Source organism: Antrostomus carolinensis, unplaced genomic scaffold, assembly GCF_000700745.2.
Source record: "Antrostomus carolinensis isolate BGI_N321 unplaced genomic scaffold, ASM70074v2 scaffold13995, whole genome shotgun sequence".
NCBI lineage: Eukaryota > Metazoa > Chordata > Aves > Caprimulgiformes > Caprimulgidae > Antrostomus > Antrostomus carolinensis.
Window position 1 is genome coordinate 27,672 of NW_010318505.1, and position 12,930 is coordinate 40,601.

The 12,930-nt window shown below is 38.7% G+C and overlaps 1 protein-coding gene across 1 annotated transcript in view; it reads right to left on the minus strand.

Moving 5' to 3' along the window:
- The window catches only part of LOC104525705 (cytoplasmic protein NCK2), a 32,699-nt gene that overhangs the window by 8,226 nt on the left and 11,543 nt on the right, over nucleotides 1-12,930 (minus strand). The window contains exon 2 of the mRNA XM_010168930.2: nucleotides 2,786-3,507. Coding sequence (XP_010167232.1) covers nucleotides 2,786-3,507 — 722 coding nt within the window. The remainder of the gene's footprint in view (nucleotides 1-2,785; nucleotides 3,508-12,930) is intronic.

Consider the following 12,930-nt stretch of genomic DNA (forward strand, 5'->3'; position numbering starts at 1 on the left):
TTCCCAAAAGACAGAAGAAAATTGATATCCTGTCTCAGGATAACCCAAAATGCAGCATCCAGATCTGAAACTCAGCTTTTACCTGCTGGATGGACACACCAAGGGTACACCACATCCAGAATACGCGCCTGCCCCCTTCAAGGATGCTACCTTGAAGAGACAGCTGAACTACTGTAGTTCAGTGATTGCTATAATCCTCTAGTGGCTTTCTACATTTATAGAAGACTGTATGCCCCACCTCAGGCTTTTGCTGACTAAAAAAAACTTGATTCCTCTCAGCCTCCTAAAGTCAGTCCTCTGGTTTATTTTTATTTAATCTTTATTTTCTTCCTGTGCTCCTCTGGTTTATTTGCACTTGCCTTTGTTTAATGATTACAGTTAACTAAGAGCAGAAATAGGAACTCAATGACACAGAGCTTCAAAGAAAGGGGAGTTTGACAGATATGATGCCTTCCACAGAGCAAATTCATCAAAGAAAGATGTCTGAAATTTAATCAGACAATACTGCGTCCAGAAAAAAAAATAATAAAAAAATTAGGTACTATTACAGAATTGTATTTTGTCAATAACGTTACACATGCTATAAAAATTTCAGGTAACAAGAGAGAGTCCTAAATTCAATAATAATAAACTACTAATGTTTTCCAAAAATTAGAATGCAAAGTTTTATTTGGATTTAGAAAATCCTGCAGAATTAACCATTTCCTTGTCTTTCAGCTGTTGCTCTGCTGTCACTAGAAGCCTTCGCTCGTCTCCCTTGCCAAGAGTGAACATGCCAGCCAAGCCCAAATTTTTGTGTTCCACATGAGGAACATATGAAAAGTCAAACTGAAGCCTGAAATATTTAGTAGTTTGCCTGCTAAAGAGTATCCTTTAGTCTGCGCTACCTAATGAATCTGCCTCAATACAACCACAGATTTTGACTTCACTCTGGGACCTCTTCTGAGTAGCTGACATTAATTAATGTTTATAAATATATGTAAAGGGTGAGTGTCACGAGGATGGAGCCAGACTCTTCTCGGTGACAACCAGTGATAGGACAAGGGGCACAATGGGTGCAAGCAGGAGGTTCCACTTAAACTTCAGAAGAAGCTTCTTTACAGTGAGGGTGACAGAGCCCTGGCACAGGCTGCCCAGGGAGGTTGTGGAGTCTCCTTCTCTGGAGACATTCAAAACCCACCTGGACACCTTCCTGTGTGATCTCATTTAGGTTCCTGCTCCGGCAGGGGGATTGGACTGGATGATCTTTCGAGGTCCCTTCGAACCCCTAACATTCTGTGATTCTGTGACATTTCAACTTAGGAAGAACAGAATCAGCAAATGAAATGTGAAACATACTTCCAGAAAAAAAAAACCAAAGTATTGGAAGCTAAAAGGATCTTTACTTACAGATCTGAGCTCAAGCTTAATTCTCCCCCTTACTTAAAACAAACTCTTTGTTTTCCAGCATGCAGTGAAGCCATCACCTACTACTGACTAGTCACTGAAATCATTTACATGAGGAATAGTACACGGGAACAGTTTGCCCCAAATTATAGACAATTATGATAAGGAATATCACAAGTTCTAACCAGAAGTGATATATGCAATCAATACAGCTTTCTGAAGACATTAGTTAAGAGTCACAAAATCTTTTAAAAACCATACTATAGCTCAAACTATATGCAGGTGACACTGCTTTAGTTTTTATTCACAATCTACGTTGTAAACCAGGATAGCCCATAATAGAGACACTGTGGAACCAGACAGAAATATGGCATAGAGACAGATGTCTATAGCTGTATAAGTTATTTTGGTAGAACCATATACTCAAATTAGAAAATTGAGCTAATACAACTATATTAACTTTGAATTTTTATACATGAAGCAACAAAATACTTAGATGGAGACATCTACTAAACAACTATTTGTCTTCATTGAATGGCCCTACAATTGAAACAATAAATGCAGACAAGCCCTTTGGTAGCTTTTGGAAGATGTATTAGGGAATTATTTAAATCTGTCTCCTTTTCAAAATCACAGTCAAGGGATAACTAAATTTTGAGCACTTTAACTATGATTCTCTGACTTCAGCATACATGAATGTCCTTTCAGTATAATTTTAAATTTGAACTTTCAAAGTTCAAACATTACAAAGATCCTTAATTGGCATTACTCACATCCCTGTGACGTCATCAAGGCTCAATTTACAAAGTGTATGAGCTGCTGACTTGACCCTCTTTGTTGCGTATCGTAATCTTAACAGTTAGACACAATAAGATTACTTCACTTGTAATAAGGTAAAGTTATAAGTAGAGCAGAAATAAATGAAAATGGGATTTTAACCAATAGTTTAAGGAATTTATGTGATGATTCAATTAAAAGCAGAACAAAACTGACCAACGTAAAGATTCCATTTGAAATTAGCTTTAAAATCAAATTAATGACCAAATTTGCAATTCACAAGAATTATTTTATCTTGTAGCATTGCAAATTTGAGGAGGACTGAATAGGAGGAACACAAGAAAAGTCTAATTGAAGCCTGAAATATTTACTTGCTCGACCACTAATTAAAAAACCCCGGATAACAGAGACCATAGCTGTAAAGTTTCAGTGTAAATGTCAGTGCATTTCAGTAACAGACTATTCTCGCAAGCAGCAAGCATATCAGTTGGCCACACCGAAGTGTTGCTTGCTTCTTTAAGGGTGAAAAGCCCTTTAGTACAGACAGGGAAGCTATCAACTGTCAGGCTGGCTAACCCAAGCGTCGGGCGTTACGAAGCCTGCCGAGCTGAGCAGCACTTACCGAAGATTCACTATCTCTAACAAGGAAGTCTCCTTCCACTCCCCTTTCGTTCAGGGCACATTCCGCTTGGTGTCGGGTCACGTTCCCGTAATACCACTCTCTTCCAGCAAACCGTCCGGTAGAAGATGGTCCCGTGTAGCTTATCTGAGGCGGATGGGAAGTGTTAATGGTAGGACCATCGCTAATGATTACTACATAGTTTTTAGGAACAAGACCAATTTGCCCTCTGGAATTTTTACATTTCCACCATTCTGGGTCATTTTCTGGCTTTTCAATGACTTCCATTGTTTCCCCTTTTTCAAAATTGAGCTCTTCTTCTGTGACGGAGCTGAATGGATACAGTGTCTGAACAACATGGAGTACTTTGGTGCCCTGGCCATTACTCATGGAAGCGCCTTTCCTTAAGCTGAGAAAGCTGGGGGAATCTGCAGTTGCCTCCTCGACCTCCTCTACCACATAGTTCGAAGGAAACCAGCCAATCTGTCCATTGTAGCTACCTCTCCACCAGCCATCGCTGCACTTCTCCATGACAATCACTCGGGATCCTTTAACGAGGGACAGTTCATCCTCCCTCTCGGCAACGTAGGCAAATTTCACGTAGGCTGGAATGTTAAGATCGTAAATCCGGTCGGCGCTGCTGCCGTTGGACGGGTATTCTGCGTCCGTGCTGGGAGTGGGTGAGGCGTCTCTTGCGCTCGTCTTTCTCTTGGTTTTTCCTAAGCCTGTTGAAGAGAGAAATGTAAAGTGGTCACTGGGAATGCTTGTCTCCAGACTGCAAAGGTGACATGCTCCTCCATCACTTTAACAACACCGCTAAATGGAGATCTCTTCTGTAACACTACATAGTCAGGCAACAGCAACATCTTTAAGAGATTATCTTTAACATCCAGCTGATGCACCATTAGGTAAGGAACAATTTGCATTATAATGGCTCTCTTCCCCTCCGAGATGTACCAGAGTTTTAACACACTTAACAACAGTGGTTTCTTCGCTATGAGAACAGCTAATCACTGGAACGGTTGCACAGCTTGCCGTTATGTCTCTTAAAAATCCAGTCAAATGATCATGCCTTTTAATTTTAGTGATGACTTTAATTTGGCTCAAGCAAAACATGAAAGAAAATCTACAAAAAAAAAAAAAAACCTAACACAGCAATAAAAGTTTAAGTTTCTCTGCAGATTACATTTTGCTCTCTTCATTCTTCAGTCAGTCCCCAGGCAGCTACAGCTGCTACTCCTTCCAACTGCAAGCCCCCTTTTGAAATCCACACCTCTTTCATCACGTACTACAAAAGCATAAACCTGACTGTGAGGAAGACTATTTGCATATGTTCCCCTAAAATCTGTAAATTGTGATGTACTGTCGTGGCTTTTATAGCATCAAATGCAACATACAGAAGAAACAACAATAATGTTAAATACATTACTTTTTTTTTTTTTTCTTAATTAGAGGAACCATGGTAATATCTGTTTAAATAAGGAAGAAAAACTGCACAACACGCTTGGTGTACTTTTCAAACTTTTGCAATAAGGACTGCTTAAACTTATAGATAAACAGAAAGAGAAAGTGAACAAGTAGCCCTGCCTTGTGAAATTTACTTATAAAAGTTCTGAAGACAAAATAAAATATGAAGTCTCAGTGCAGCACAAACCAAGCAACACCTCAAGTGTCATGCAGGGGACAGAAAGCAAAAACCAAGACCGAAACAGGAGCTTCTGTACTCTTCTTCATGCTCCTAGAGCCCTGCTGGCAGGCGAGAGATTCACTTGAGACACAATGAGTACACGCCAATTATGGCAGATTGAATGGGGAAAAAAAAAATTAAAAAAAATTAGGACTTTACTTTCGTTTCTTCAAATAATCTGATAGAAGGAGATGCATGCTATTTCATTTTTAACAATTCAGAACTATTTAATCTGTCTACCCCGCTACTGAAAAATATGTTCATCTTTATATATATATATATACATACACACACACACACATACATGCATATAAAATTAATATCTTCAAAGCTGTTTGTTCAGTGCAAAACTACCTGGTTTATTTCACAAGCTTGGCTGTACAGAACAAACAAACAGCGCACACCCAACCACACAGGGATTGCCAACTAGAAGGGTTAAATACCTTAATTAATACAGTCTTAAGGTCTCGGAAGACAGCAGAAAATTCCAAAGATCCTAAAGTGTTTCCTGACCTTCCCCAGCAGCTCCTTGCTTCCTGCCAGAGCCTGCTCACATCCTAATGTCATTCTAACTACATCGTTTCAGCCGAGAGCCGGCGGCTGCACTTTCAGGCAAAATGAGGGAGAGCAGCTTATTGTCCTGGGGAGACAATCGCAGGAAAAGAGTGTCCAAGCAAACGCTAATCGGAAGCTGGCCAGGCTCCCATCTCTGCCAAGACTGGAAATTTTCATCAGTTTAGAGATCATTTTCAATCAAAAGACAAGAACGTATCAGAACTAAGGAGCATTAAATTAGGGCGACATAAACAAACACAACTTAAGGGTTGTTCTGTTAGGAAAGAGGAAATTACTTGTTATAACTTCATGGAAAACAAGCAACTGTATTTCAATAGATTCACTCTACAGAAAGCCCTACACTGAGACTGAACCTTTCAGATTCAAAGCTTAGGTTTTGATGTGCTTTGTGATGGAGATACGCAGCACCACTTCTTGGAATTACAGCAGAACAACTAATAAAATTTAAAAAATAGCAGATGATGAAGCAGCTGGCCAGCAGAAAACTAGTTGATAATCAGAACACAGAGGTTATTGTGAGATACAGAGATAAGAGAATGCCATAAACTTAAGTATCTAGAGAAAAAAATCATTGACAAACAGGTAAAAGAAACATTTCTTAAAAAAAAAAATAATCTAAAGTCTGATAAAGATGTCTAAACATTTAGCAAAAGGTTATCGTCCAAACACTTTCAGTTGGAGTTCCATAAGTTGCACTTTTTCCCCCAAACCTTCCAGTGCTGTCTGATGTTTTAAATGTTTCTATCCTCGTCATTCAACACAAACCATAATATGGGGGGGGGGAGGAATCAGCAATGTCACTTTTTTTCTTTATCAATAAAGGCAGTCTGAGCTTTTCAGTCTAAGCTTAACATTTAATCAGTTTTTTAAGGCTGATAGCATGGTAATGATCAGCCTTTTGCAATAGCAGCGATGAGCACCAAAGGTTGTGTTTCCAGCTGGTTTGACCAAGGTAACTAACTATGCAGAGACTCGTCTCCAGCCAAGCACAGCAAAGGGCAGGCACAACATTATCTAACGCTCCTTTTTTTCTGTGAGGTTACAACATTCACAACTATGTCTATGACAGAAGAGGAAACAAGTTGTTCCATGAGCAGAATGAAGGAAATCTGTTCCTGTTTTTCTCCTTACACCTCCTGCCACATTACTCCTCCTCTGTCTGCCTCATCTCCTTCAGGATCCACAATAAGCCCCCTTACCACATGACTGCCTTCGCATCCCCTGGGCCTTCTCATACTTCCAGCTCCTCACTGCAATCTCCAAACTGCCCTCAAAGTACACTCCACCTCTCCTGGTGCCGTCCTCCCTACCTTCGTTGGACTGGCCAGCCAAGCACAGTGCCCGGTGCCCCGCTGCCTTTCAGCCCTGCCTGGACTGAGCAAAGAGCTGAGTTTGCTCTGGCTTCCCCTCCAGTGAGGAACACTGGTAACAACCCTCCCAGGCACCGAGCTGGAGGAAACTAGTTATTTTATATCTCCCAGTCTGTCAAGTTTGTTTAAAATTGGCTGAGTTATCAAGGATGGACAGATGGACGGACGATGACAGCTGACTGTGACAGCATGACTAGTGTAAGCTTCATTTCCTTAGGAAACAAGTCTAAAAATATAATTTAGTAGGATGGCTGGTCATAGCTAAGCAAGACTAAAGTTAAGACAATTATAAACTTTGCATGTATCTATAACAAAAATCACAACTCCATTTAAAAAAAGTACAATCCACATGGGTCACCTCTGGAAGAGTAAACACTGCCATTGCTCACTAGTAACAGAAACGTTCACTTGCTACTATTTGTAAGGGTATCCCTATCCTTATGTCTGAATGGAATGAAACCCATGTAAGGAATTTCATTGAAAACAAAACATTCATGCACTTTTGGAGTCACATTTGGAAGAGTCAAACAGACTTGTGATTGCAGTCATAATTTTGGCACCTTTATTGTCTTTGTTTTAATGAAAACTTATCTACTAGTGAAATACAACTGTATTTTCCCATTCTGACTCATTGGTTACAGTTTACCTGAAGCTGTAATCCTTTGTAATACAACTAGTTGTCATAAGGAGAAACTTAAAACAACGGATTAGCTTTCAAGTGAGGGGAAAAGAGTAGGAGCAAAAGCATTGCAAAGCAACAGAAAGCCTGGTTTATGTTACAGTGTCTTGTAAGAAATAACACTGTTCACAATCTACAGCCGACCCACACTAAACTAGTTGATTTGCATTGTTACAAACAAGTTGCCAAGTGATGCGAGTAGGTTTAATATTCAGGAGGATCTATTGCTGAGATTAAAAATAAACTGGTTAGCATAATTTCTAGAGCCTGGTTAGCATAATTTTCTAGATCCTCCGCAAATCCTCCTCTCTGCAGTGAAAGAACTCCTCTGGCGCCAAGGTTAGTCCTAGGGAGACTCAGAAACGTGCCTCCCACATTACTTCGCGCCCTCTTCCTTTTCAGGCTCAGTTGTGGCTCCAAAGAATAGCCTGTTTTGCAAGCAGCAGGCTGAAGGAAGACCAGTTTCCTATGAATTTGCTTCCTGCCTCTTAAGTCCCCATTGTGCAAACCCCAGCTTTGCACCCTTTCGTTACCAGCTTGTCCCGGTGACAGCCTTCCCGCTGTACCTGCAGGCCTTCCAGCTTGCATCTCCCTGCAGCACCTCCAGTCTTCCCACTTCATGCTCCTTAAGCTCCCCCAGGAAATGTCTTGAGCTCCCCCCAACTCCAAACCTCAAAGCAGTGGAATTTCTCTCTGGTCACTCCCCGTTGGCCCAATGCTGTGACAGTGCTAGTTCCCCTGCCCTTACCGAAGTCTTCTGCCATGCTGGCCACGCTCCTGGCCCAAAGCCTGGCTGCCTGTTAGAGAGCACACACAGTTGCCCCAACTGCTCAGCCTTCTCCTGCAACAACCAAAAGAAGGATTTCTCCCTCCTTCTTCTGCCCTCAGTGAAGGCACTGAAACAAGACTGCGTAGCTATGATCTTTATAAAAATTGGTGCTTAGGATAAACAAGTTAAATTAATACATACTTTATCAAATACATACATATGTAACACTTGTACAGAAAGGGATTTTTTTGCCACTAGTAAAAACTCATAATCCTTTGCTAATTATGGCCTATATGACACACTACTTTTACTAGAAAAAGCCCGTTTACAAAATGGGTATCTTTCTGATTTTAGGAAGACTTATTTGCCAAGTCCTTCCACGCTCCTGTGAGCTGGTGTCCTTGCCTGAATCCAGTGAGTGACCACATTTTGCATTTTAACTGTTTTGCTCATCCCTGGACGTGAAAGAACAGACTCACTGACGCAGCTGTATAATGCATCTCCGCAGGCTGATCCATACTCACATTTATTTTATTAAGTTCTATTTAAGAACAACATGCACTAAGCGCTAAAGATATTTGCAGTCAAATTGTCTAGCATTCCCCTCCCAAGACTGGTCCCCAAATTTATTACATCTCATATATAGCTTAATTTTAAATAGATTAAATACAGTTGTATTTCTTTTCCAAAGGAATTTTAAGTTTATTTGATACGACAGATTACTGACTTTTCCCTTCTCCCATCTTCTGTATATATAAAAAAGGTCAGTCAATATCCAAAGCCAATTTCTGAAAAATGGTTGGCAAGTGAAACTAGTGTCATCTGAATTTTCCCAACTTATTTATTCTAAAACCTTATCTGATTTTAATACATAAATCATGAACAAAAATATTTTTTGTAGCATACTTGTGCATCAAATTAAATTCATAGGATAAAAAAAAAGAAGGCCTTTAAGAAAAAAAGTGCAATACGAGAAAACCATATTGCTTTGAGAAATCAAAAAGGCAACACTAAACAATTTCCAAAACAGAACTCCTCAACCAAGAATTCGATGAAAGAGACCATGCCACTAAATATGCCAGATACAACTCCTTAAGAAGCCTCCAACAATTTCTTATTAAAATATCAAGAGCAATTAAGGAATACTCCCGCCCCTCCCTCCCCCCCAAGGAAGTGACCATTAAACTATAAAAACCACTGCAAAATCACCAACAAAAGTGCCTCAATACAACTGAGTTATTGGAAACGACTTCCCTTTTAAGGGACTAGATTTCTACTAAATGGTGTCCTTCAAATATCCTGTATCACCTTTGGAGCACCTAGTTATGGGTGTAAATATACACCTGGAAATACAATAACAAATGCTGCTGAGTAACACTGTTACCTTCCCTCTTCCTGAAGCAATTATAAAATCAACTTTTTACGTATTGTCTTTTATTGCTATATTTACATATCTTATTGTAACTGGGTTTTTTATCATGTGTTAAACCTTTTATGTTTGAAATTAGTTTTCCATCAGTTATTATATATTATTACAAAGATGTGAATGAGAAAAAAAAAGAGAACAAAACAACAACACTCAAGTATGATAAAGGTCATCAGATAGATATCTTGAATTAATAATATATCAAATACTGACAACTACTTTCTTTTATAGTCTATTTATAAATACAACAAGCTTTTTCTCAATTAAAAATTTAAATTATGCTGTATCACCTAGTCAAAACACAGGAACTGATATTAGAACAGAATTAAAAGCATACTTAGGTACAGCCAAAAACAAAGGTGGGTAAAAAAACCTGTATTTAATTTTTATCTCTCTAAACTATAAGGAGGAGAGGTTTTTATTTTTTCAATCTTCCAGAAACAGAAGTGTGATGCTCTACCCACTTGGAGATGCAGGCAGGGCTAGTGAGGATCCCTGCCTTCCCACCTCCTGTCTCCCTGCCAGCCCCTAAGTTGTCCGAACCGGCCATGCCTTCCCCAAAGAGACTTGCTCTGCAGTCAGGTCAGTCCCCAAAGCTCAACCCGTCACGCACGGCTCTGTCAAAAGCTGACTGACTGGGGTGATTCGAGGGAGATGGATGCAGCACTGGGCTGATTCTGCTGGGTCAGCAGGAGCACAGCGGTGCCCCTCAGCCCCAGCCATGGCACTGGGGTTGTGGTTTGCAGGGCTGAGCACCTCCCTCCTTGCCTGCGGTAACACCCTTGGCCAACTTCCCCGTTTGCTCTCGCTGGCGATGCCCTTCAGCACGAACCAGCACTCGAGTTCACAGCTATTCGGTATCAGACTAATATATAAAAACAAAGGTATTAGTAAGGCAAGGAAAAAAGGAGAAAATCCTGGGAGATGTTTCCTTCAGCTTCTGCCTTAACTCTTATTCATGCTGCCACGACTCTCACGCACTCTGTCAAAGCGTGGGGTTTTAAACACAACCTGAATTAATATTTTAAAATTTATTTATGGAAAAAATTAATTTTACAAAGGATCTTTCATTGGCATTACAAATTACTCAGTAACTGAAATTTCTTTACATTATTAGTCATTCTTCTTCGAATTAAAAAAAAAAAGTAGTTACTTCTAAATTTTTCATACAAATTTTAATGTTTTAAAATTTTAATGGTTTTTTTTGTATACCCCTCTTCTAAAGTAAAATGCTTTAAACAGTACTACTTGCTTCATGGTTAAAAATATTATTATATAAGCCACCACAAAGAACATAAGTACAGTATGTTTTTTATGACAATATTTTCATTTAAATTAGATTTTTAAAAAAAAAATCTTTTTCCTCTTTAAAAATAAACCTATTACAATTCAAACTGAAACAAGGCACTCCAGAGCTGAAACATTTAACACTACTATGATCTATTAAGAAAACTTCCATTAAACAGCTTAAGGATTCAAGCAAAACAAGTTTGAGGTTGATAAATTTAAAGAAGTCAAACAAATTAGCTTGGAGAACTCCCAGGATGAATACCTAGAGCAAGAGCTTGTTCAAATACTGAATAATAATAGTAATCTCTGAAAGAGTTTGAAAAAAATATTTTAAAAACAATTTCATGTGACACATAAAAAGTTAAGAAATAAATTTCAGCTGAGATGGAAGGATGTTTTAGCTCCCCCAAATATAAATCCAAATTTTACAGAACAGCCCTCCTCGTTCTAAAAGTATTCAAAGACAAGGTAACAGGAAATTCTCATTCAATTTACTAACCAAGTGGTTTGTGTTAAATGCAGCAGAAACAAGCAAGTTTATTAAAAAACAATTTTATTACAGATAACATTTATTCAACATTTTAGCCAATTTTTATTGAAGATACTCAAAATCATTATTTTACTTGTGCATTTTGACAGAATTGCAATTCCATCTGGCTTCACACAGATGCAGTTAAAAAAAAGAATATCTTTCTGTTCACCAAATAAGTTATTCATCTCCTAATACTAAAACTCTGAATTATACTGCATATTAATGCATACAGTTTATAAGTATGCAAAGTGTACAGTGTATTTTTTAAAACAAAAAAAAAGTATTAAGAAAGAAATAATTAACTTTTCAGGAAATTTCTTAAGAAAAAACATAACACGATGGAAATTAAGCAATTAATTCACCCAATACAGAGATAAACACAACTTCTTGACAGCTGGAATGTCCAGATCAGACATTCATTTAGCTTTTCCTTATTCATTGCTATTATTTTTATAATTTTAAATTAACTTCTCTTTGCTTCTTTACTAAAAAGGAATTCAGCAGACTGAACTTTCTTCTGTTACACAGAAAGAAAAAACAATCATTTCTGCACGTTCTCAGTCTGCAGCCTCCCACCCCTTCTTCTCCCCCTCCACCTACACATCCAGTTTCCAAGTGAACATTCAAAGGCCAAGATCCATATGGAATAGTCAGTATTTCAGAAGCAACATCTCCATCAATAGCACTCTTGAAAGGACTCTGCTATAAATTCCAGAAATCTTCAACAGCATTTGTGATACAAAATTAAAGCCTTACAGCTCTATTAATGACTTTTTGTATCTTCTTTAAGAAGCTCAAGGAAAAAAAAAAAAAAAAGCCACACTAGCATAAATCAGAAAATGGAAACTCTACTTTAAATGTCAAAGTGAAATTCTGCCATTTTGACAACCAGGCTGCTTTATCACTATGTTTTTCAAATACAGGAAAAAGTAGTGTCAAAGTTTCCTACACATTAAACACTATTTGGTATGGTGGCTTCCATAAAGAAATCAACTCAACAACCATATTAAAAACAAATGCATTATTCCTTGTAATTTAGTCTGTGTTAAACATGCCTATCTGTTATCAGGAAAGGTAAATTCAAATTCCAGTACCAGATAACAAGTTTCTTGCACCCACAGCAGTTTAGAGCAAGAGGTTAAAATGAAAGATGTACTACAGGGATGTATGTGGACACAGTTTTCCGAAGGCGCCAAACGCATGATCCGAAGGTTTCCATCAACCACCTCGTGTATGCTCTTAGCCCAATGGAAAAGTAGATGAAGTCTTACTAGGCAAATTTAAAATGGCCTTGGGATTTTAAATCCTCTATGGAATAGGAGAACAGCTGTCTCTGTCTCAAATAGAAGGCATATAAAATGAATGGGGTTTCTCAAGATCTGTGGTTTCAATTTCTGTCCACAAATTTAAATTGAAGACAGCTTGCTTTAAATACACAGTCTACGCTTTCAAATAGAGATCATTTAAAGACATTGCCATCTACTCTGTAATCTTATTAATGATGCTTTCTTGATTTTTGGAGGACACCTTGATTAGAAAAAAGTAACCAGGACCACTTTAAACCTAAGGCAGTCCTGTCATTCTAAGAACAGATTCACGAAGCACAGGAAGAACGCACGGTAGCCGTGTAGGACTTCCCAGCGCTTTCTGATCCCTTGATATAGAGAAGGAAAGCTACATCGTTTTGCCAGTCCCTCACAAGCACTCACAGAGTACTGACAATGAAAACCCTAATATGCATGAGGTGCTCCAAACTGTCTACCCCCAAACACACACTTATGTCCCGCAGTTCCTATACAACAGCTTATGTTCCCGCTCT